This window comes from Dermacentor albipictus, chromosome 7, assembly GCF_038994185.2.
Source record: "Dermacentor albipictus isolate Rhodes 1998 colony chromosome 7, USDA_Dalb.pri_finalv2, whole genome shotgun sequence".
NCBI classification, from domain to species: Eukaryota; Metazoa; Arthropoda; class Arachnida; order Ixodida; family Ixodidae; genus Dermacentor; species Dermacentor albipictus.
In genome coordinates this window covers 30,364,736-30,390,308 of record NC_091827.1, presented here as the reverse complement: position 1 = coordinate 30,390,308, position 25,573 = coordinate 30,364,736, and the positions used below count along the sequence as shown (strand labels likewise).

General features: G+C 47.9%; 1 protein-coding gene across 6 annotated transcripts in view; it reads left to right on the top strand.

Annotated features, from left to right (window-relative positions):
- LOC135896389 (homeobox protein Meis1-like) overlaps positions 1–25,053 on the top strand; it is a 441,556-nt gene extending 416,503 nt beyond the window's left edge. For all 6 annotated transcript variants that reach the window (XM_070521828.1, XM_070521829.1, XM_070521826.1 and 3 more), the window contains 3 exons: positions 9,532–9,590; positions 13,415–13,510; positions 16,425–25,053. In XM_070521828.1, the coding sequence (XP_070377929.1) occupies positions 9,532–9,590; positions 13,415–13,510; positions 16,425–16,651 (382 nt within the window). In that variant the 3' untranslated portion in view covers positions 16,652–25,053. The remainder of the gene's footprint in view (positions 1–9,531; positions 9,591–13,414; positions 13,511–16,424) is intronic.
- The last annotated feature ends 520 nt before the right edge of the window (positions 25,054–25,573 follow it).

Below are 25,573 nucleotides of genomic sequence, written 5' to 3'. Positions count from 1 at the left end.
CTTGCACTCTATGACGCTTCCTATATATATTCTGTGGGGACACAACTCCATACCGTATGTGATATTTTTGCAAGAATGGCTTCGATGCTTCTTTGTCACATAATGTTTTTCAAGTGCATCTACAAAGGCAGCAACATGTCGCAATCTTTCTGTCCGAGTCGCACAGATTTGTCAAACCGATTGTCGCTTGCTAACCTCCCTGCATTTTCACACGTCTCTTCTCTCACTCTCTCTGTTAGAAGGCCGACGAATCATTAGAAAAAGATTTTTTCCCCTTTCTATTCCCCCTTTTCTTTACCCGTGCTTAGGGTAGCAAACCGGACGCTCGTCTGCTTGACCTCCGTGCCTTTCCTTTTTTTTTTGCTTACTCCTTTGTGGTTGTAACTCCGACGATAAGAAAGTCTGCGAAGGGGGAGGGCAAGGGAGGTGGTACGAAACGAGAGGCGTCCGTATAACACCATTCGTTAAAAAAAGAAAATAGACGTATATCGACACTCATCAGGTTCTTTTCTTTCTGCTCCTCTATTCTTCGGCCAAAGTATACGTTTCGCAGGCTCATATCTCACTGCTCGCGTTGGCGTGCCGTCCATTCTTCCTGCCTTCCCGCGCCCTTGCCCCCCCCCCCCCCCAACTTTCCCACTGCGGACCCTCTAGCGCGTCTAAGAAAGGCGCGATTGCGAACGTGGGAGGGTACTCTATGGCTCGAGGCGTTATGTAGCCCTTACTCATCCCCGTATAAAGCTATTTCCTCCTTACTCTCTGCTGTGTCTATGATGGAGAGCCGCGAAGGGGACGGGACACCAGATACGTCATTTGTCATTCGACAGAAAAGAGGACCTTGCTGTAGCGTCGCAGCAGCGGGAGAAGCAAGAAAACGAAATATGACAGACAAAAAAAAAATAGAGATAAGTGAAGGAAGTGGCTGGAGGCGTTTTTTGTGGAGCCGAACTTAGAGATCTCGCTTGACGAAGATTCCTTTTCTTTTCTTTTTGTTATTTTGTTGCAGTTTCTTTCTCTGCATTTTACACTCTTTGTGCGATAGAAGTTTTTTTCTCACGAAGCCATTTCTTGAGGTGACTGCGAGATTTTAGAAAATGAAGGTAAAAGTGTGTGCGTGATTTGCTTTTGTACACGCTTGCTCAGTTGTACACGCCTGCGCGTATATACTGTAGTTTAATGCCGAGTTTCTATCTCAAATTCTGAGTTTCTTCCGCGATAAGACGGACCAGGAGTTCTGCGTTCTGGTGCAAGAAATCCAAGGTAGACTTCGTCTGCACAGGTGAATACATATGGACGGCCTTGCAGCAGACAGCAAAGTGTAGGACCTGATTAGTTCGTTGTGTAAGCGGGGGCAGGATGGTGGTGTAGTGAAGTACGGCAGGTGAATTTTAAGGAGCGCTGTTGAAACTTCCCAGGCCAACGATGTCTGTCTACTTCTCTCCGTGTATTATGCGCTGCATAAAGCTTCTTTCACGTGAAAATGTTAAACGAGTGCATACGTAGGGGTTCCATTCCGAGCTTCTGCTTCAGATTCTGGTTTTCTTGCGCTAAAAGACGGACCAGAAGTTTTTGTCTGCCTTCTGGCGTAAGAAAGCCACGAGGGATTTCGTCTGCCGTTCTAGCAGATAAGTTACTTCGTGGCTGCCAGAAGGGCGCACGAAGGAACTGGTCCTCCCATGTAGCAGACGGCGAATGCAGCAGAAGTGCTGATTGTGTTGCTATAATAACCACAAGTGTGTCAATACCAGGATCAACTGCTAAGGATTTCGTCTGCCAGAACGATAGACGATCAGACAAAGGACGGAAGATGCCTTGTAGCAAACAGCAGACTATACATAGTGGCTGCTTCTTGTACTAATAATTACCACAACTGGATCAACAGGCTAACCAGAACTTCAAGTTTATCATTCTTGTAATGAGTATATATGTATGTGTAGTCGAACCTTTACTACAGATTCTCTGAAAGCCATACGACAGCCTCGTATGAGATCTGATGCTTCCCATTAGAACGCCGCTGCATTTCCCTATCATTATTATTGCTTCTTCAGGTGAGATGTGAATTCAGTTATCAAAAACCATATACTATCACAAACCAATGTGGAAAGGATAAGACTCTCATGTTATGTATATCGATATAAAATAGTCGCAAACAAGTTAAAACCGAATCGCAAGTTGTAATATCGTAACAGCTGCTGTAAATCGTCTTTCTTTTTTTTCACTAATGTCACTGACTTGAAAGTCTCCGTGCATCACACCGCTCTTAATACAGTATCATGAAGCGCATGTTTATTCCACATTCAAAGGAAATCAGCTGTTTCCTTGTGTGTTCGTTTTTATGCAGATTCATTTTTAATTTCTTTGTGAGGACAGTAAATTCAGTAAGCGTTGAGCTAAGAATGATCGTCACCAGCGGACATTATATATATCTTTCAAGAATTCTGTGTTTTTTCCATACATGACGCGTGAGAGTGCCAACGGGGGTAGCAGAAGTTTTCAATTTAAGTGAATTCATTCTTATTATGGAACATTCAAATAAATGGTCAGGAATCTGCAAAAAAGAGTTCCCAGCGCAAAACTGCATGCGGGCACCCCTATACGCTGGACTAACTGTAAGTGTAATATAATCAAAGCGGATCTGACAAGTAACGATTTTGCGCCTTATAGGGCCTCATAAGGTGCAAGGCTTATGAAGCAAGCGCTGTAAGGCTTGCTATCTCACGTCTGACGTTGCTATGGAACACCCGGCGCGTGATTTATGCGGAGCGATCCATTCCGACCTCTCCTAATTTCCTTTCTGTCAAGCCCCTCCTATAGCACCAGCCAGCTATAGCTTATACTCCAGTCTCGTTTTGCGCTTTTTACTTTAGATTTCTTCTCGCAAACTTTGACGTCTCTTCCCATTTTCTGCATTTCCTTTTGCGAACTTTATCTTTCTTCCCAGCTGCATTTCGTCGCCAGCAGCATTTCCCGTTTCGTTCGTGTGTGTGTAACTGCCGCCTCGACTGCTGCCTCTGCTGCCATACTTTTGCTGCCGCTTCCGCCGTAGTTACTGCGAACTGTCACGCCGTCTTTCTTATCTCTTGGTATAACCTTCATCGCGGAGCCGAAAAGCGCGGAGCCCAGTTTCGCTGCGAGAAGACGGAGAGAACGCGAGAGACGGCCATTAATTTCGTATATTGAAATGTCATTCCCGCCCTGACACGCACGCCCGTCAACACATGCGCGGGCCCGCCTGCCTGTGGGCGACGCGGCGACATCGCGGCGTCGGTCTCCTTCGCGTGGATTAAAGAGAATGGATTTTGTTCCATCTTTCTCACGTATACAGCTCATTTTATTCCGTCCTTTCTTTTGCTCTCTCTCTCTCCTCGATGAGCGCAATATTTTTCGCGTCACCTGTAGTGCTCTGCGATTTTATTTTGTCAGGTAACGCTCAGTGACAGCGCAGCTATTAAGTTTGGTGTGTGCGACGTCTCCTAGCTGTGTACGGGACGTAGCATTGTAATTGGTTCTGCGTGCTTTGAACACCTTGCCGCGTTGTCAGCATTCATTTCGACTCGTTGTCAAAGCCTGGAAGTCTTAATTTGAGGAACACCCGAAAATGTAACGTAGCGAAGGTATATTGGCGACGGGTTGTTGGTGATATAGATAAACTAAAGAGAAAAAAATAACGTAATGATGGCGATCATCGAACTTTCTAATTAATGATAACAGTTTTGTCTGTTGTAGATATTATCAAGCACCACAATCGGCGATGGTTCCCGATCGATTCAATTACCTCGTACCTTAAGCGCATACCTAAGTACAATACCCCCCCCCCTCTCTTTCCTATTTTGCCTGCGCTGCAAAACAATCGGTGGATTGAACCCGTGAGCTTTGTGTTCAGGAGCAGTTGCGTGTGCTTCCTTGCAACAAAGAGCAACGTCGAGCTCAACTGAGCGCGCGTTCTTTCATTCGGTCTGTCGCTTCGATAAACGGCGACCGGCAGAACACCAAAGAAGCGCAATCCGCGCCCAGTTTGCCGGAAACGGGAGCTTCCAGCCACCGCAGTTTCGGATAACTACCCGCGGGAAACGTCTTTGGTCATAGATTTGACAGCGCTTTTACAAAAACTCATCGCACAGCGAGAAAACAGCCTGAATTGTCTTTCCTCATAGATTTGACGACGCTGTTACAAAAACTCATCGCGCAGCGAGAAAACAGCGCGAATCGCCTTGTTTTCTAAGGCAAAAGTTGCGTAGCGGAGGGAGGGTGACCGGGACGGCCTTCTGGGGAGTGCAGAAAGCGGCCGTCTGGAAGCGCCGAGTAACTCCTCACAGTAACTCCTTAAGAGAGGGAGTATTCTCAACTAACGCCACCACGCTTTCCACTTTCAACGCGCAGCACCCTCTCGACGCCCGCGCGACGCGCTTCCGCCATTGTTCTCCTACTGCAGCGCCACCTACGAAGTTGGCCGCCCGCCGGCGTGGTGACTTCCCCTCCTTCCTCTCCAACATGGGCCCGAGCGCAGCCGAGCCTGCAGCGCTAGCCGTGTGTGTGCGTTCGTGCGCAACCGCTTGTGCGTTTGCGCTTGTATGTGCGCTCGCTGGCGCGTCGTTGGAGCGAGAGGCGTCGTCATTAACGAACCTGTCCAAAACTTTTGGCTCCCGTTCTCCCCACGTCCACCGGTGAAAAGCGTTCCTCCCCTGCTTGGCTCGCTGTGCTTTTGCTCCCTTCCCGTTTCCCCGGTTCCGTTTTCCCCGTCCCCGACTCGCACGCGTGGCGGGGAAACCCGGTGAAGGGAACGGCGGAGGAAGAAAGCAAAGCCACTGCCAGTGGCAGGGCAGAGAAGATGGTCGGGGAAGGTGTGGCTTTGTGCGTTTGGCGGACTAATTGCCTTCGGTGCGGCGACGCTCTTGGTCGGGCGCGTTGGGACAGAAAGGAAAGCTGTGTAGCTACGGGGGTTGGAATGCCGCACTCCGCGAGGTGCAGCGGGAAAGGACTTTCGTTTATCGTGAGGACCGGCTCCGCCTGGATGTCGTCTCGTGTTTGTAGAGCGGAGATGAGCGGGAACGTGCCAACGGCCCCTGGATGATGCTGCTATAGCGGATGCGTGATGCTTGAACGCTTCTTCCAGACGCCAGCCGACGCTCGACATCATCATCAAAATATGGCACGGTGGCAACAAGCTTGCCTTGCATCCGCGTAGTTTTGAGCCTCCGTTTTACGATGCAAGTCGAGAAAGTTGCAACCTAGGAGTCGAGATAAACCACTCGGGGCGACTCGAGAAGTGGTTGCATACTAACACCTTGGTGAGGACTAGCTGGGCCTTATGTTCAAGCTGAAGCAGCCCAACGCGATGTTTTTGCTGATATTGACGAGTGGATGGTTCACGCTTCGCGGTGGCTCAGTGACTACGTGGCGTTGCGTTTGCTTCGCATGAGGTCGCGGGTTCGAATTCCTGTGGGCGGCACTCAAAAGCGTACCTATACCGTGCGTTCTCCGGGTGCGCGTTGAAAAAATGAAAAGAAAACCGGAGGTTGTCGGCATCAATTGGGAGCCCTTCGCCACGGCGTATCACCTAACCTTCATGAATCAATCCACGAATCAATTGCTTCTGTCACTTTCCTTTCTTCTCTGTCACTTTCACTTCCATCCTTTCGCGCGTCATTTTTACGATTGTTTGCTTTTGCGATCGGGCTCGTCATTCGAATTTCCCTCACGTACGCAGCGAGATGTGCAGATCTGGGCGAACGCCCTCGGACATCCAGTGATATCCGGCTTCACCGGGAGACGATTATGGGACGAAAACTGTTAGGAAGGTTAATAAGGCTTCGCGGAAACGATAAACTTGAGCCCTCCGGTGGCTGCTCGTTATCGTTCAAGTCGCAAGATTTGGGCCCCGGGAAAACCATTACGGCGGGGAGCTGTAGTCAGCGCTAGAAGCCCTCTCTCCCGGCGCATTCTCTTCCTCGGAAGACGCGCGAGAGACGGAATGAGAAGGAAAGCAGGGAGACGATCCATCATCGAAAATGGACCCGCGGTCCAAATCGAGGTCTCCTGCGTTCCGCCTTCTTGCTCTCGTACGTTTCTGTCTTTTTTTTTGCTATGTGTTTCTCCTTGCGCAATTTCTTATTGCTAGAGCCAGAATTTGCCTTTGCTTCGAGAAAGGATACTCAGCACCGTAGCAAGGACCCGGACATTCACCTCCGAGTGCTACACTGAGCTGGTGGCCGTTCGTCATTGTTGGGCCTTGCTATAGAAGTCTACGAACGGGAGCACAACTTAGAGGAATGAATACAAAGATACGTGCACAAGGTTGAACGACTCAAAGCAAACGCAGATGCGGCCGAGGCTCCCCGATGTAAGACACTGTCTTCGTGGAGGTAAATTCCACCAAAAAATGTTGAGACAGGTCGCATAAATTCCAGTCGTTTCCTTTCTATGAAGTCTGTGCATCATCTCTATACACAGTCTGTAAGCTTAGGGCACGAGACATCTCTCGACTATTGTCTATGGACTTCGTGCAAACGACTGCAACTCGCCGTAGTGGCTCAGCGACTACGGTGTTCTGGCGCTGAGCACGCGTTCGTTGGTTCTACTCATGGCCGCGGTGGCCGCTTTCAGGTGGGGGCATATTACTAGAACACTTGTGTACTATGGTTTAGGTAAGCGTGAAACAACCCCTGGAGGTCAAAATTATTTTGAAGCCCTCCACTACTACCACATTCCTCATAACTCACTGTCCAGTTGCGGTATCTTAAACCCCACAATTTAATAATAGTTTAAATGACCTACTCTGTAATGTCTGTGATCCACAAATACCAAAAGGAAACATACTTGTAAAAAGTGTCTTTCCCTAAAGACCTTATATTGCGTAAAGACGAGGCCTATGAACAGGCAAGCCTGTCTGCAAGATGTGTATAGGCAATCTCCCCATTGTTTAAATTCATAGCTAAGAGGGCTTTAGGTCCTCACCTGTAGCGATAACAGTTCCGTCTCTTCACTCCCTCGCGGCTGGCATCATTAAGTCGCTGTCATTTGCTAGTCGAGCACTCGGTTCTTGTTATTCACTCGGGGAACGGGGAGAACTGCTGGGGTTTACGACAGTGAACGATTGGCTGAGACTGTGAGCGGGAACGTTAAGAGAAAAAGATCGCCGATGATAAGGCGCTCCACAGTGGCTCCCTCCGGAAAGGTCGTTAGGGGGGCTCCGAAACCATCTCTACGGGGAGCGGCCCTACAGAACATCAAGTATTCATCGCCCGAGAGGAGAAAGCCAGGGGGCGCTGTCAGCGCTTGGTGTCGATAGCGACGGGGCGGTTTCTGTTCCGGTGCTAAGATGGCGGTTTGGGACAATGCGTGTAGAGGATGGTGCGTGGCGAGACAGGAGTTACGCTACGAAGTACAGACGGAGGAGAATTCAGCGATGGGCCGAACCTACAGCGCGTGCCTTGAACGTGTTGCAAAGCGCGCAGTAGCGCGCATTGTCCGAGAGGCGTGCTACGTCATGCCACATACACGGCACAGCTCATTCTTGCTTTTCACTGTATCTACGCGGACACGCACACACACACATACTGCCACGTGCCGATCACGCACGCGCACATACACATGCACGCACGTACGAGTGAGCGCAAACATGCACACACACACACACACACACACACACACACACACACACACACACACACACACACACACACACACACACACACACGCTCGCTTCTCTCTTCCGCAGCGTCCTGTGGAACGAAAATGACGGGTCGTTACGTCTTTTAGTGGGCTCTCCTGAGAGGTAACAGGAGGGTTTGCGGAGTGGGCGGCCGGGGAAGAAGCGTCTCGGTCCGGGAAAAGGAGCGTCATCATCGTTAGGAGGAGGAGGCACCGCGCTTCTGCGCCGGTGTGTTTCGGCTCGGAGGGGGTGTACAAGTGGTAATGGCCGACCTGTGGATATTTTGGAAGGAATGGAAGCCCTCCCCGCGGAACCGGATAGCGTATAGCTGTGGGGCTCTGATGGTGCGAAGGCGTCAAAGACCGCGCGGGCGCGCGCGTTCGTGTGCGGTTGTGTGTGTGTGTGTTTGTAAACGAGGCCTCGTTTTCTGCTCTCCGGTGTGGCACGCGGTGGCAGATATGGAGGACGGGCGGTTATGCGGGTAGATAGGTGGGCAGGTAAGTAGGCACGCCAGGTTATGCGAGTCTTTTTCGAAGAAAACGATGTAGGAGGCTGGACCTGTGGAGTTTCGTCCGTGTATACGATTAGTTCCCGGTGGTTTGCCTGGCGTTAGAGAACCGGGAGCGTTAAGCAGACGACTGCTTTCGCATTATCCCCTGATCGTTTTGCCCGGTCGTCTGGTTCATCGCAGAAGCAGAAGCGGCAAAGACAAACGTGGTGTTTCTTTTTTCCTCGAGTGGGGTTCGACTTCATTGGTCTGAGCTGCATGTTCCCGCCTTTCTTAACTGCTCCGCATCGATACGCCTAATGACGTGTACACGATGTTCTGGCGGCAGAACGCTGGGTGTGGTCATGTGTTGCGCACTGTTTTTTTTTTGTTTTGCGTACCGAATGACGCCTGATTGCCCGTCCGCCATGTACCCAGTGGTCGTTGTTTACGAGGTCACCGGGGCGCGGTTTTTTTCTCTGCACGTAATAGGGTCCGCCATTCTTGCCGACCAGTTGTTCTTGTAGTTAGTTAAACGAACTTTTTTGCATCTTCGCTCTAAGGCGCTACTGTTGGGAAACGGGAAAATACCTGTAGCGCCGTGCATAGCAAGGAGTGTTTCCGCGCTTTTCTACGTTACCTCGTTTCGCTGACTCGTTACTTTGTAAACACAATGGTGTTTGTGCATTTAGAAACCCGTGACAAAGTGTACCTGGAGTCTCCTTCGCATCATCATCAGCATCACTGTCACTATGAAGCTTCATTCCAGGGGCGAAAGCCTGCCCCGGTGATACCGAATTGCACCATGCAGTGCGTCAGGCACTACACTGGCAAACTTGTTTGTCTCAATAAATCATCCCCCCCTGCAAGTATCAACAATGCCTCCCCGACTTCAATGCCCGCTGAGTCATTATAATAGAACACTGGTTACCTTTTACATGCATCAGATAACCTGCTCAATTTAAACTTGTAGTTTAGAGCAGGACCTTAACATCATGTACGTGTTTACGGCTGTCCAGTGCATCGGCACTCATAAAAGAGATGAACCGAGACAGCTTAGGACGTTGGCGCGTGCGCTGAAATATGACGCTTGCACTGTTCTGTACGGTTACTCCGCACCGACGTTAATGTTGGCAGCGACGCTTAGATGTCTATGGCAGAGCCACTAGATGCTATACATAGCTACATGCTAACAAGCGTGAATATGAGCACGGTAACGTTGAACTGGCTTTTCCAGGGACGTGCCGTCTGGGTCGTTTCAAGATCACAATCTTGTTTGAACGTTTCGCGAAATCGCAGAGTCTCGCTTTAGTACGAATCAGATTAAATACAAAAAAAAATAAAGTCGATCGAGTTTTAACGTTGCTCCTTTTCTTTCTTTTTTCTTTTGCAGGTTCATTAACGCGAGGCGAAGAATCGTGCAACCAATGATCGATCAGTCTAATCGAGCTGGTGAGTATACGGCGTTCCTCTTCTGCTTGCTTGCCGCGCAGCCCCCCTCCCTCCCCTTTCTTCTGTGTTTTTCTTTTTTTTTCTGCGGAGTCATTGCCGTCGTTCTCCTTTGTTCGGCCTCTGGCGCGTTCTGTAATCAGTCCATTCATTGCGCAGCCTCCGCGATGCTTGCGAGCCGCAGATCTTGGAGGCTGCCGCGCTGCAGAGTTTTCTAAACGAACGCTTATGCGGCAAGGCTTGTCGGGAAGAGTATTGCACGAGCTGCGCATAGTCATTCGGCAACACGGCACTTTGAGCCTGCTGGCTGTTTGTGCTGTGTGTACCCTGTGTTCTTTTTTGCGTTTGATTCGTACCGAATGAAACCAACAGACCGCCGCAAACGTCGCGTGAAAACTTCGCGGGGTGCATAGAGGCCTATAAAAAAACTTTGCGGGTGTGCTAGACGGCTTTCTTTCTTTTTTATTGAGCGTACGTCTTGGCATATAAGCACACTGCCTTGCTGCTATAGGGTCATAAGTGTGATGGGCTTTCTCTTATGACATGCATTTATTATCTGCATTTAATTAATATTGGATTGTCTGCAGACTTGTATGGCGCGTTTACTTCTTAAACTGTGTTATCCTTTCTGGCTGGACGTCATTTATGCGCGTATACAGTCTACAAACAAAAGTGGCTAACGATCCCATTTGTTTTTATCTGTTCAGCTTTCCAAACTTCCGAGCTGCTTGTTTACAGAAAGCCTACATACATTTAGTCGAATGGTGCAGCGCAGTACGTCTAGAAGACGTCCTGTGTTAGACAGTCTGTAGCCCTCACAAAAAAGCCTAAAATTTGTGCGCAAATTGGCTGTATAAAATCGCAAATTAATATGTTAGCCCTACCTATGCCACTAAAATGAAACAGCGTGTGTCACTGAATGTCGTAGCGCCAAATGACATGAGAAGGAGTAGAGCGAATGCGACGTTCTCCAACTCCTGTTTTTTTTTCCCCCTCGCGAGCTGTTGCGCCAACAGTAAGCAAACAGCACTCCCTTTCACGTGTCGCCAGGATATATTTCGCTGTGTACAAAGTTTTAAAACAGGCCTTCCGTGTTGTTTTCATTGAACATACAAAAATAAAACAACGCCCGAAAGTGACGGGCAGTGATCGGCCATGGGCTCGTCAACGCTTTGCAACCGGTGACCCGCGCCCACTTTGAGAGAGAGAAAGAGAAACAAAATCACTGGTTTTCTTTGTGAACGCAGGGTAGCATAAAGAAAGAAATTCATACCTCCCTTTCTTTTTGGCTGCGGTGGTTCTCCGGCAAAATTAAGGATCGCCAAAAAAAGTTGCTAACACGAATCGGGCGTGTGATGGGCGCTGCTCTGCAACTGCGTCCACGCCCGTCCTTTAAAACATTCTTTTTTTTTTCTTCTTCTCCTTCAATGAGAGCAGAATAAAGAAAGGTAATCACTTCGTTTTCTGTTTCGGTTTGCACTTTTCCGCGCTCGTCTGTCGCCGTCCGGAGAAGTTGATTGATCTGTGTCTCACGGCACAACTTCCCTCCCTGCGCGGCGGAAATGAGTTTATCCATTAACGTTCTACTTCCGGAAGAGGCATTCGTTGCGGGTACGCGACAATAGAGGGCCCGACTTGAGCGCGCCCGCACAAAGCTGATGAGCGTAGGGCGAGCTAGTGTGTACTGTGCGCAGTGATGCGAAGCGATAAGTAAACAAATAATTAAAAGGCTGACTTGCGTAGTCGCGTTATTGTGCCGGATTCTTTTTTATTTCTTTTTGCTGTTGGAAGTTAGCATTGAGCTTTAGACTTTGCGTTTGAACCAGTCGAGGTGGTTGCGCGGCGTCTGTAGTTAAGTCGCATGCCGGTGTCTGCCGCTGCGGAGGGGGGGGGGGGGGCAGGAGGAGGGGATCAGTGTAGTAGCTGTTGCGATCTGCTCGCGAGCGTGAGGAGGCGGGTTCTATCCCAGGCCTTCGTGGCCGCACTTTGAGGTCGGTTAGGTGCAGAACCTATCTTGTATAACGACTTGTGGGTTGGGGATTAAAGGGAAAAAAACTTCAGGTCGGCCAATATAATTTCGGACCGATCCGTTACGATATCGATTTAGCCAGTATCAGCGATGCCTGCCGGCTAGCATTGTTCAGAGTTAATGTGCGGTCTTCTCGCCTTACACTTCTGTTTCCTCCGCTCACGTTTACGTAGTTTACGCGAACAAACACCTCGCGAATGAACTATACTTCGTAGTGACTTTTAATCTGTTGACGATTTTAATGAGCCAAATGAGCGACTATATAGAACGCCAAAGCCGTCTACACAGCGCGTCTAAGATTTATAATTTTATACTACTTTAATTTGTAGATATAATGGTGCATAGTTACCGCAATGGAAGGCAAAGCGGTCTGCACTAAATCCTTAAACGGTCTAATTCATAGGGTACCGGACCTTAGTTTATTGCTATAATGGTGCATAGTTACTATGACGGAAGGCAAGAGTGGTCTACACTAAATCTCTACAGCGTCTCATTCGTAGGCTACCGGAATTCATTTTTGATAACGGCTTATATCGTCTAAGGTGCTTCGCGACATTAAACGCAATCAGTCGACCCATTAGACTAGCACGAAACCTTAGACGAATCTTGTCCATCTGCACCTGTGAAAAAAGCGCCGCCTTTTTATTGTGTTAATTTAATTACTCGCGTAAATCTAGCTTGTCCGTGAGCATATCCCAGTTTTCGAGGTACTCGGTTACTGGAAGACGTACGTCTTAATACCACGTGTGCCTTAATACCACGTGTCCGCCATCGAGACACCTCAGAATGGCCGCCTTATTCATTGGTGGCGCCACCTTACAGAGTGGATTTTAACCGTAGAGGACACAGAGGTGGTATTGCAATGGTCCCACCTATGGTATATATTCTCTCTTAGCTGCTTCTGTGAAGTGTCGACGATGACATGATCCTCAACACGTGGCCCGTTCTTCTTTTTGTTGTTTCCTTGGTCATATCTTTTTTTTTCTAGAGCGACGTCGCCGTACTTAGTTTTTTGACATGATCTCGGTAAGTTTTGCTCTGCGTTATGACGTCGTCATGATGTGGAATACCCCGGGTTTCGAGACCAGAGAGCCAGGGCACCTTGAAGCCAGGACACCTTGAATTCTCTACTGAAACAGCACGGAAAAAGCTGTTTTAGCTTTACAGTTACACAAAAACATCTTTTGTTTAATCATGAGGACATGTTACTGGATGTGAAATTATGTGAAACGTAAAAAGTATCAGCGGGGCCGCTAAAGTTGGAGGACAGACGACAAGATTCGCGCTCGCTTTGGAACAGTTTGTCGTCTGTTCTCTGTTCTCTGTTCTCTGTTCTCGTCTGTCATCTGGCTTTTCATCGCTTGGTTATGCATTGTAGGTGAGTAACCTTCACTGGAACATGTAATATGCAGGAACGAAAACCTTTGATGAAGATTTTACTTTCAGAACGCGTTATTTGTGTAGCCATATCCACGTTTCAGACGAAGCATTTTACAATGCCAGCTAACACAAGCCTCGCAGACACATATAGCGTCATTCCCATGACAGCACAGCGCCCCTTACGCAACTCCCATAAGCGGGGGCGCCAGATTTCCCTATAGGTGTTATAGTGGAAAACTCTGTGTCCTTGTCTCTATTCCCACTGCCGATAATTTACTGCAGAAATTTCTATGTTACGTTCGTACACGTTCACTTAGGTTAAGTACTTAGTTTTAGTTGTTTCTTTTTATTTTCGGGCGTTTTTCTGTTTCTTTCTCGCTTTTTTATTTTTGTTCTTTTTATTTCGGAATTGGCGCAGGTGGGACGATAGGAGGCGCAAGTGCGGCGTATGGACCTGACGGTGGAATGGGATACATGATGGACGGCAGTCCACAAATGCACATTAGGCCACCAGGTCAGTTTACGCCTTTGCTTTTAGTTTTTGTTTCGTTGTGTTTGGTTGCTTTTGTTTGTTTTGTTTGTGTCCATTATTGTGTTTTGAGTTCGTCTTACATTTTATTTTGTAGTGACATTTTCGCACTGTCCGCGCTCGGGACCAACAAAATAGTGCGTCGGATCACCATCAAAATAGTGCGTCGCACACGCATGCGTGAAATAGGGAAGTGGTGACGCAACTCGGTCTAACATGAATTGCGCATGCTGTAGCGCAATATGTTAAAGAATGGATATTTATAACACGTCGTATATATGAGCCTGTCCACTGCGGAAAGCGCGGAGTGACCGTGTTGTACGATCGCACTCATTTGCTCAACTTCTACAGCGCCATCGCCCGCACTATCCACCACAACCTACTGCGTGACACAGTAAAAGCAAGACGGGCATACGTACATTGCGCTATTCCAAACAACCTTAATGACTCTGGTTAGACTAGCAATATGCGAAGAAGGTATGCAGCAGATCAACAGAGAGTTAATTGGCAAACGCGCGGAATGATACGCGTATTTCCTTGACCGCACTACTTTCGTAGTTTCTGCAGCGTCGCCTGCTGAGTGTGAAACGGAGTGTAGGCACGTTTCACTGCATAGCGCGCTTGCAAAACTTATTGTGTCTTCAGTGTAAACGCTGTTGTAGTCAGTACGTCGCCCAGGGACCCACGGCTGTGACTCAGCGACCCGTGGCGTTTTGTTTGTGAGCGCGAGGTTGTGGGTTTCGATTCCTACGGCGAGCGCCATGGCCAAACGGCCCGTGTAGTGAGTTGTGGGTGCGTGTAAAAAAAACGCAACCTAATTAATAGCCCACACTTGTGTGGGCTCAGTACAGCCCACACAAGTGTTTGCGTTTTCTTTGGAAAGTTAAGAGAAAGCTTTAGCTCGGGCCCAACTCCAATGCCACCTTTTCAAATGCATGTAAAACGCAGAAATAATTTTCTGGGATAGTCCCTGGATTGATTTTAATGAAATGTGTGGCGTTGCAGAGAAATGTTCGATTCTAACGATTCTTGGAAGCGCGATTTTCACATATGACCTGATTTTTTTTACAAGAATTGCCGGAAATCGGTAAGCGTGAAGAGAAGTACCGGTCTTCTGTAAGCTGCATGCGTTAGAGCATCCAAAGCGGACACATTTGGAATAATAATTTACAGTTTATGTGCATTTGTTGCAATGTTTACAACAGTCTCACGAAAGGCTTATTCGCAAATTAGTGATATATTTCACAAGGATGTAATTTATGTCTGCGTTAGATGAGTTATCGAATGCAGTCTATATAATTTCTATGTCTTCTTTCATTGCTGAGTTAGGGTTGTAAACTTGACAGCACTGCTTTTCTAAATTCTGGAATTTTCAGCAATACTATTTTAAAAATTGACGGCCTTAATAAAAAATGTGCTTGCAACGGCTCCTAGATTTTAACTTTTTCTTTTGAATGCAACAAAGCTTATCAAATTCAATGCTGTGGTTGTCGAGAAAAATATCTCTATTCCCATTATTTAGATAGGAGCTCCCGAGTTAAAGCTTCCTCTTAAACGCCGTGGTCTTTTCTGTTGACGAAGGTAATTGGTGACGAGCAGTTCGTGTTCACCGAAACTTTCTTTGTGAAAGAATCCATCATTTGTCGCGCCAGTGAAAGACAGGCTGTCATTCACCGTCGCATTATACGACCTTTCTCAATTCACCTTGGACCATTGCGAACACTGCAACGGCAACTTTTAAAGAAGTGTCAGAAGAGTGAGGACGTCAAAGACTGCTTGAAAGGTCGATGGTAACAGAATCTGAGATGAAGGCCATAACACAAACTTGCCTTTGCTTGTTTTCATGAGAGACTCGCAAATGACCAGAAATTATGTCGAGTTCGTTTGCACGAATATAACGTGCTATTTTAGTTTTTACTTGCGGTCTGAAAGCGCCTCTCGCCTTCTATTAGGGACGATACCACAAATTCCTGTTGCATCCTTCCTTCTTTTTTTGAAGTGGGCTTGGCCGCAGAGCGACCGATCATTGAGAGAAAGCGACGTTTACTGCGATAAATTGTGTTTTTGGCTTTCCTGCACAAATGAAGATTAATGCGGCACAGCCCGCCACAACGCCGAAACTATGTCGACTTTTACCATTGCCCGATTTTGCTAGGCGCTGCCGCTGTTGGGCACTCATGTGCAGTTAATGATGGGGCATGTAAGCACCCATTTGTGACATGTCCCATTCCTCCTCCCCCTCCTCCGTTTTTTTCATTGATCTTTTCTTTCTTCTGTGACGCAAGCGGTACAAACGACAAACGACACCTTACATTTAACGCAAATATTACGTACTGCAATAAGCGCTCTCCTGACGTCACTCCGCAACCGAAGTGACGGTCTTCCAAGTCTCAAAGGTCGTCTCGCGCAAGTGCTGTGCTTGTTTGGCGCCATATGAAAATGCCAACTTTGAGAACGTAGACAAAGCCAAATTTACTACTTCTTCTACGAAAGAGGGAAAAAAAAAGACCCGTTCTTGTCCTTGTAAAAAAGCGTTTCTGTAAAGAAACAGTGGATGGATAAGGTGTTCACGTTTAGTGAATCAACCGTTTTGTAAATGTAGTTGCACGCCACCTAACGGTCGGTGCTTACTCTCTCGTCTCGCTGTCAAGCAGAACCTGTCCTGCTCCGAAATTTTTGTGGAAATTTTTGTAATTTCAAGGCACTATCTTCTAGAATAGACGCAGTGCACCGCCCAGCGGTCAGTATTCTTTTTCGTTTCGCATTCGTGCGCCTCTAGGGCACGCGTCGAAATCAGGATGTGTGTACCGCGTATTCGCACCCATACACTCAGTCGTCTTCCAGCCATTGAATGCACGCCACCTAACGGCCACCGTTCTCTCTCGATCTCGTCTCGCAGGCATGCAGAACTTGTCCTGCGGCGATGCGTCGATGGGGATGGGACACATGGGCGCCATGGGCAGCTACCCGCAAATGCCCCAACTGCGGTCGCCGACGCAGGCCATGCTCCTGCCCGGTCACCCGCACGCAGCCGCCATGATGATGGCGCCCATGGGCCACCCGGGGCTGCCCCCACAGGGCTCCCCGTACGACGGCCAGCACATCATGGACATCCACGCCAGCTAAAGCCGCGCCGCCTCGTGGCCCTTCCTCCGTGGCTGCCCTCGTCACCGAATGTCCTCTAGCTCCAAGCTGTGCTGCCTCCGTCCGCCGCCGACAGGTGGCGGCACTCGACGGACCGTTTATTTTTCTTTCACCTGTCGTCTGTTCCTTCAAACACACGCGCACGCACCGTGCAATACTGCGTCTGTCGCAGCAGGGTGTACCCTACGGCCTTCTGTTTTTTTTTTTCGAGACTTCTGCTGTGCACTTTTCGCGAAAACCGCGTTTTTGTTTCTTCTTTGTTTTTCATGGCGAGCGCGTGAGTGATCGTGAGCGACAAATGTTACTCTCCTATTCTTTTTTCCGGTTTGCGTATTCCTATGCGGACGTTTCTTACGTCTTTTTGTTTCGCTAACTTTCTGTCGAACTCCTACGTCTCTGGTCTTGCACAATGCCTCTGACCGTGTCGTCTGCGATGGGGAACAGAAGTCGTGAAACGCAGGTGTCACTTACAGACGCCTACTCTTTCGGAAGAATCGATTTACAGATGAACAAAACAAGCTACTTCGCCGCTCTGCCTTGAAGGCGGAGAATCACGTTGCGGCGATAGTTGACCCGATTTGCGAACCATTGGCGACGCCGTTGGAGTCGTTACTCACTGGGCAGCTTAGATCGATGTGCCGTCTAATGTTTCAAAGCAAAAATCACGTTAAGAAGTCGTGCTCAATATATCGCCTAACGCATATGTCATGCTAGCGCTCATTGTTTCGGTGCTTTGTGAAGTTATCCTAAGCACGAGATTGATTCGAGTGAAAATGGGACTAGCTAAACCACTGCAGCTGTATTAAAAAAAGGAAATGAAAAGAAAGCAACGCACGGGCGATCGTCCGACTCTTTCCTCACCGCCGACGGCTCAGTCAGGCGAGGCAGCAAGGTTCTTTTCTTACGCCTTGCGAAAGAAGGAAAATATAGCGAAAGGTCAAAAAGGCTTTCCTTTTTGATCACGCGTAGTCAACTTTCATAGCCTATGTCACTTTTAGTTTCTTTTTTTGATCATAACTCTTCATCTCCGGTCCTGTTGACCTTCGATCAGACGCGACAGACTCGTTTCTCCCCTCCTGAAACCGTAATGAGGCTGCGAACCGGTCGATGTTTCGCAATCACACTGGCGCGAAAAGAAACGTAAAGAAAGAATTAAAGTAAACGCAAGAAGAGAAAGAACGCCCGAGAAAAAAATGAAACGTTCCGGAATGTACCGGACACGTGTAATGGTTATCTAAACTTTTTCTCATTTTTGAACGACCGCCAGATTAGCTTCGAACGATTACGTTCGAGTTTTCCTGAAAGTTATCACGCTAGCGCTGTTCCTAAGGGAATGCGCGAACCAATCGCGATGCTGCGCGTATTGCAAGCGAAGGTGACTCGCCGTTGTCCAGTAGTTCTTACGAACGAAAAGTTTTTTGAATTCGACCCCTGATATCATTTCGTGTTGCGTGGCAATTGTTAGCTGGTCGTCTCCGCCTGCCGCTTCCTAACCGTCTGCATTCAAGGCTTAGGAGGTTAGCTTCAGTTTCTGCCGACTCTTGCTGCTGTGGACTTGTAGATTTAGATAGTCATAGTTGCGCAGCTGACCAGAAAAAAATAACGTGCTTCTGGTCGAATGTAGCTCGAGTTCCGCGTTTTGCATGCGAAATATCTTGAGGGAGCAAGCTCCGTCAGCCAAACGACTGCAGTGCAACTGTCCTCGAATGCGTAGAAGTGACATTCTGATAAGCAGGCGGTTACTAGCTGGCATTGGCCTAGACACGGCGGTGCTTTAGTGCAGCAAAGGCAGCACTTTCGAGCGCCTACTTTGATACTTTAGTGAAGTCCACCAACAGAGTGGTATCGGGGCCTCAATAACCGTAGCAACACGGCAAGCTACAGCAACATTCGCCCAACAATGGGTTACATTGGCACCACATTTGATCACGTTGACTTTGCACTGGGTCTACAGTAGATTACATTAAGGGCCCTGACGCTTCGATCGTTCAGCCGCCATTCGTTCATGAGGGTCTTCGTCCATCTACACAAAGGTAGTTCGCATCAACTTTCCCCTTTTGTTTCTTGTTTGTTTTTCACTAGCGCAATGAGGTCACCGGTGGTTCATTGCTTTACAAAGGTTGAGTACGCTCCTCGCAACGGCCTCGGTCGAGCGGTTTCCGCAGTCTGTCTTTCGCGTCTCGAAGGTTTATTTAGTCGAACACACGACGCCGGCTTGGTGTGTACAGAACAAGAAAAAAAAAATGCCGGAGCAGGGTTCACGCGCGGACTGAGAAAGAGTGTGACGAAGACGTGGTCCGAGATCGGTGTCCTGAGCTGCGCGTTCGAGGTCTAAAACGGAGGGTGCGCATGCGCACTAGAACAACAAGCTAAACATGTCAGAGCCGGAAGTGACGTGGCGAAAAAAATATATACACGGAAGAAAGCCTTAAGGCTTTCCCTTCAACGTCTCTTAGCGTGCCGTCGATAAAAAAAAGAGAGAGAAAGTTGCTTCTCGGTGTCGCTAGGATCGTCAGTTATATTTCTTTTCTCGCACCTCGTGTAGCGACACCCGACGGGTGGGTGTATACAGTTCTGTGGTTGAGCGACCGCTCCTCCCATGTCCCCCCCCCCCCCTATTGACTCCACAGCAAGACAAGTTCGTTCGCTGAATGCGTGTGGCTTAAAACATTTGTGGACTTGTGTGCGGTCGGTTCGTGCGGTTCGATTCGCGAGTTAGAGGAATCGACGCACGAGGGCGCTGCCGCCGCCAGCGATGTCTGCCGAGTTGTCCCCCCTCCCCTTTTTGAGGGAGGGGACCGACCACTGACACGCCCGTAATGAGGGAGCACGATCCTTGCGCTTGAGGACACGTACCCCCATGCGCATTATAAAGGAGCGTGTCGATTTCGCCGCGAAAGTCTTTAGCGCTGTCATCGCTCCCCACCAACTGTTGTCGCATCGTATCTTGGCGGACCCTCCTACCCACCACGCCTGTTCACCTCGTTCCGTGTAGGAAGTCAGTTGTTTTCCCAATCCAAGATTCCACTGGTGGACTCCCAAGAGAAGCGGTGCGGATTCCGCTGCTGAACACGTCATCATTTTTCGTTCGTTCTTAAAGAAAACGGGAGTTTCAACCTTCCCATTTCGACCTAGCCTACTACAGCCATATTACGTTCACTTTATCTTATCTCTCTTTCTCTCTCTCTCTCTCTCTCTCTCTATTTCAATTTTCTTCACCGTTCTCTTTTAGTTTTGTGTCTATCGAGGAAAACATCGCATTGCAGCAAGTTGTGTGTGCGGGGCAGTGGATCGCTTCGGTGTTTCATTTGAGCTGAGGTGTGTCTGAACGTGCGTCGCCACTGTGTAAACCGAATTGCTCTTTGGTTCCTATCATTGTGCAGCCCCCAAATGAGTGGCAGGTAGTAGAGGAGCTTCTATCCACCTTGAAGGAAAATGCACTCTCTTACGTGATTTCGCATACTTCGCGTTTCGTTGGCGGCGCGTCATTCGAACTTCGTGACGAGTTGGTTCCTTTGCCAGGGCCAGTTTTTGTTTTAATTCCATTTTTGTTTGAAAGACGGAAGTTACCGAACACTTTTTGTTTTTACTGCTGGACGAACAAGATGGCAAATTGTGACTTCTTTCCACCCACAAACAGACGTTCCGCGTCGTTCTTTGATTTTAAAATTTGACCCTTTGATTCTAAACGACTCGCGTTTCTCTTGTAGTCGGCACTTTCTCGAGCAAAGTAAGGATTTTTTTTTTTTCGGCGTCGTACCAGCAGCTTTGTTTCGAGGTGTTACGTATTCTCCGATGAAGTGAAAAGAAACAATCATTTTGACGACGCACTCGCAAACGCAGGTATACGGACGGACGCACGTTCTGGAACATTTCAATCATTTCATTGTTACGTCATCCCGTGCTTGCTTCCGTATATGTCGTGGCTCCTGTGTTGGCGAGGCTGTAAGCCCCCTAACCACGTGACAACGGAGGTTTGCTCCATTACCATTGTTACTTTTTTTTTGCCCTATGCGGCTAAGCGGTGTGGACGGTGCTGCCGTACAAGATCCACCTCTGGAGTTCGAGTTTATTAGATGACTTGGTGGCTTTGTGTGCAATTTGCGTGTTGGGTTATGTGAGAGCTTGTTAGGTCTACTCCGCGGTCCTCATTCGCCTTGCGGGCGGCGGCTGTTGGCATTTCCCGCTGTCAGCGGGTGCGTTTGCATCTCATTACCGTCTTCTGGTTTTGCGATCATGCCTCAGCGTCTGCCTGTAACCGCTCAGAAGGAGCTCGTCCCTGTCAATACAAAAGAAATTGTTGCACCTTCTGTTTATTTTCGAGAAAAAATAAACAATTATCCGCTCTCCATCGCATTGCAGTTTGTCCATTGTCAGGGCTTTTTACGGAGTAGCAGCACTCGATTCATAACGTCGTGATGTGCTAATGTTTTTTCTCTTTTCGCACGGAATGAGTTTTTATCGGAATGGAATGGCCTACGCAGGCTGCGCCGATCTTTATCACTTTTCCATTCACCGGGCCTTTCGAACAGTGTAGGCTTCCTTCTTTTAGGTCATCGCCATTTGAGCGTCTTCTAAAATTTCTAATCCTTCCACGACCACCATGTGGGGAATTCTCTACGTATTCATTTTTGCTTATCCACACACACTTCGCTTTACTAGAAACCATCACGATGTCGTCTCGTCGCACATGTTGCATTCTTTCGCGCTTGAAAGATTCCTTTTTCTCTCCTTTTCTCGTTTTTTTTTTTCCATTGTCGGAGGTGTCAGACTGATCATGATGCAACTGACAAACTGAAAATACGTATGTAAAAAGAAGAAACGCGTTATCGCAAAGATAAAAAAAAGAAGTGAAACAAACGGATGACGCAGAGATGCGGGGAGAAATCTCTAGTTATATATATAAATATTATAAATATAAATAACGATAGTTTATGATATTATCCATTGTGGTTGTTGTTCTCTCTCAATGTCATATTTGCCAAGGTACTGCTGTTCACGTGTTGCTGTGGTTTCCCTCTGTCCACTATTTGTTAATTTTCCTTCGCTACTGTAGATTTTTTTTTATCGAGGCACCTTTCGCACGCTCGTTCCCACAGTTCGAAAGTTCAACACATGAAGAGTGACTCTATTTTTTGTTCCTACCTGTCGCCATTTCTACACTTCTTCATCGCATATATAGTGTTTGCATTGTTTGTTTCATACCGCACGTTGTGATTTCACATGCTTTTCTTCTTTGCCGCCAGGCGGCGATGCTGCGCTCTTTTCGTTTTGATACGCATCTTACTTCCTCGCTTCCCCATATTTTGTACTTGTGACGAAACTGCGATCACGTCTATTCGCGGGACATATACGTATCTGTATAAAACGTACAGGCATCTAAAGACTGTAGTTGTAGTAGCAGTAGCTCCGACTTGTGTTCTCTTGAGTATGAATATGAATATGTACGTCTTTTTTTCTCGGAGGCTTCGATACACCTGTCTTAGGCAACGCCTTCTCGTGTAGACCATTCCTTGCGTCCCAGGCAGTGTTTGCGTTTTTACTCATGCGTACGTTGCTGTCTGTTGTCCTTTCTTCTTCAGTGTCGTGTCTCACCGTCCTCTCAATAACGTGTCGAGCGCGACAGACCGGAAGTCGGTCGACTTCGGCTTCCTTTTTCCTCTTTGAAGCAGCGTCTCTCTTCACCCTATCGCACGTTTTTTTTGTTGTTGTCGTTCAACTCAAACGCCATTCACACCTGCGGCACCGCAGCCGCTCCCGAACTCTGCGTTGCGACGCGTCTGACAGTCCACGCCGCATTTCTCAGAGCGATCATTCGCGAAGGTCTTTAATTGCCGCCTGGGTGTGACGCAATCACTCCAGCATTGGTTGCCAGTAGTGCGGCAGACGCGCCGCAGGTGTGAACGGTGCCGCCAATTTGCTGGTTTAAGCCTTTCAGCTGGCGCCGTCTAGCGGCCAGTCTTGTCACTTGTTTTTTTTTTTCTTCGCCCCTCTTCAGGACTCGTAGACTGCTCGTGTTGCGAGTTTAAACTATATATATATGTATGTAAGTATACACATATACTGCCCACTAAAGCAGTATATCCATCACTATGATACACTATCGCTGTTCTCCGGCGTCCGAATGGCTGATTCGGGAGTAGCGTCGGAGCACGTGTAACCACAAAACATTTTTCTCCGTGCCGACGAGGAGACAGGAAGCTAAGTTCGATGTTTGTTTGTTTATTTTTTGTCGCGCTGGCCAGCACACTAGCGTCATCTCGCGGTTCCTCGCATCTTCTGCCGTGACCTCGGCGCCTTTTATTAGGGAACTGGCATATGGCCTGGGGATTCCGAGGGGGCTACGTGCTGCAATGGTGCACACGCCCGATGGCATCGCGATGGGCTAGAACAGCATGAGGGTTTGGCTTTCGCTGGATTTGACTCCGGTGCAGCGACTCCCTATGTTGGCGATCAACGCGGGGCACGAACCTACGACCATCACATTGCGAATCAGGTGCACCGTAGAACGACTTTTCCTACAAGTTTAACGGTTCACAGACGCACTTTAAGTAAAAATGGCCAGGCTTAGCTTGGTTAAGCCAAAAATGCGTTGCATATTGCGCGAGTTGGGGCCCAGCTTTTCCTCCGGCTGTCGTGACGTCACGTCACGTGGTTGCGCTAAAGGTCAATGGTGGCTGCCCGGCCGCGCCCAAGGGCTGAACTGAGCGATTGCAATATGCAACGCATAAAAACCGAAAGTAGAAGCGAAGAAAAGCCATCAGTGCAGAACCATGGATTCCTAATGTGACGCCACAAGCGTCCTAAGTTGCCCCGCTTCTTCACGGCCCCATCTTTTAAACTGCTACAGCGTAGCGAAATCTCTTTGCACGTGCCATATACTATAACCAAGATGGGAAAACTTCTAGCCTTCATTTATCTTCGAATGCATGCCAGGTGGACCAGCGAGTACTTCACGATTCAGCGCGACTGGAGTTCTATAATTTTTTTTTTGTCTCGGATCAATCGAAGCTGTAGGCAGTACCAATTGATACGCGAACGCATTGTTTTTTGTCTCCTCGTCGTCGCGTTAATTGCAGGGTATATTTTCGAGAGTGCGTGCGTATGCATGTTTCTTTTTTTTTTTTAATCTACACCACCACTACCGGCACCGCCGTTTGTGAAACGTTCTTATTTTGCATTTTGTTTGCCTACTTCATGAGCTTTGTTGACCTGAACGTATCCTGTTGAATCGTTGTTAACTGTGCGAAGGACTTGAAGGAAACCATTGGGAAAAAAAGCAAACCTTGTTTCGTGTAATTTCACTTTGTTCTGTACCCACATATTCTGCGAAATCTTGAGTCTTGTAAAGATGTTGCGGTGTTTTTGCGCTTTGTTCGTTGTTCCCGCGCCTCCTGTGGTGAGTGACAAAATTTTAAACACTACTAAACTTTAGAATGTAAAGTTAAATGTTTGAAATGACAAAATCATCCGAGCACTTCCAATGCAAAATGCTTAAGGGCAAGTGTTAATCTTTGTGTTTTATCGGTTAGTTTGGAAAAAGTGTTCAAAATTAATGCAGACTGTCTATGTACTTTAAAATATCGGCACTCTAACTCGTACTTCTCTGGCAGTCGAAAACTATGATAATAACAAATGAAGTACACACCTGCATAGCGGTAATATGTATCAGTGTGTTATATACGTACGCCACACCGCCAAATTTTTCTTGCGCCCCTTTTTGTGTTTCAAACCTGTTCTTCCTGCATGCGGAAGAAAAAAACAACACCCGAATGTTTCCCACATTTTTCGAAATTCGTGCGACAGTTCTTATCTTTTTCTCCTTTCTTGTGTACATAAAATTTTCTGCCTCTCGTTTAAAGTGTTTAGGTGTGAATGTGGCACAACCTGGAGTGCTTGGCACATATGGTGTTCTTTTTTTTAAACTTTTTTTTTCGTTATCGTGTCGGATCGGCTCCAACGTAATGCGCATTGCCCAACTGCTCTCGGAGCAGGTATAGCTGAGAGACTTGACATCATTTTTTCTCGATCTGTTTGACAATGGCGGGCATGTGTGTGTTCTCGGCTGTCATAATGTTCCTTATTTTTTTTGTGAGCGGTGTGTTTTGCGAGGGAAGTCGTGTGGGTACAGCTGTACTATGTATGCTTAGACTACGCGGCGCGGCTGTACCTACCTGTGTGAACTGAACGTAATATAAAGCGTTTAATTAGCGAGGAGAGGTTTCTTTTCGACTTGTCCGTGTGACATTGTCTTTTTCTTAGCAACATTTGCCTCCCCTCCTACCCACCCACCCACCCAATTTCTTGGAAGATGTTGGTGTTTTCTGTGTAGAAGCTCCTACTACTAATTGTGAAATAATAAAGAGTGCAGAAAGAAAAGAAAACTGTAGTGCTGGCTCTGACTGTTTCTCTCCGTATTTAGATGGTGAACCGCTCCATGCCCCCAGGAGGTCAGTGTAATGTCACCTCCTAGATAGATCCACTAACTTTCCTCGGAAGCACTGGTTCAGCTCACACATCACTACCCCTGCCAGTACACGTGCTTACGCAAAGTTATTTTACGCAATGAATAAATGACTATGCGGAGGTTAGCACTGAGGTTGTTAACGCCAATGAGTTGGCCCATGACTGTGCGCGAGGTATTGCACACCACGGCTGTTCCGGTGGACTCACGGGCGGCGACTTAGGAATGTACAGGGATTCGCTTCTCACCTTCCATGAAATTTTGGCACATTATCAACTTGCTCGGTGGGCCTTCCCGCTACCACATCCTAAACTTACTAGACCACAATCGTCGGCCTTTCGCATGCTCCAAACGGGGTCGTTCCCCTCCAGGGGCCGGTTCAGTCACTTCGCGCCTAATGTAGAACCCCACTGTCCAGACTGTGGGGAGGCGTACTGCTC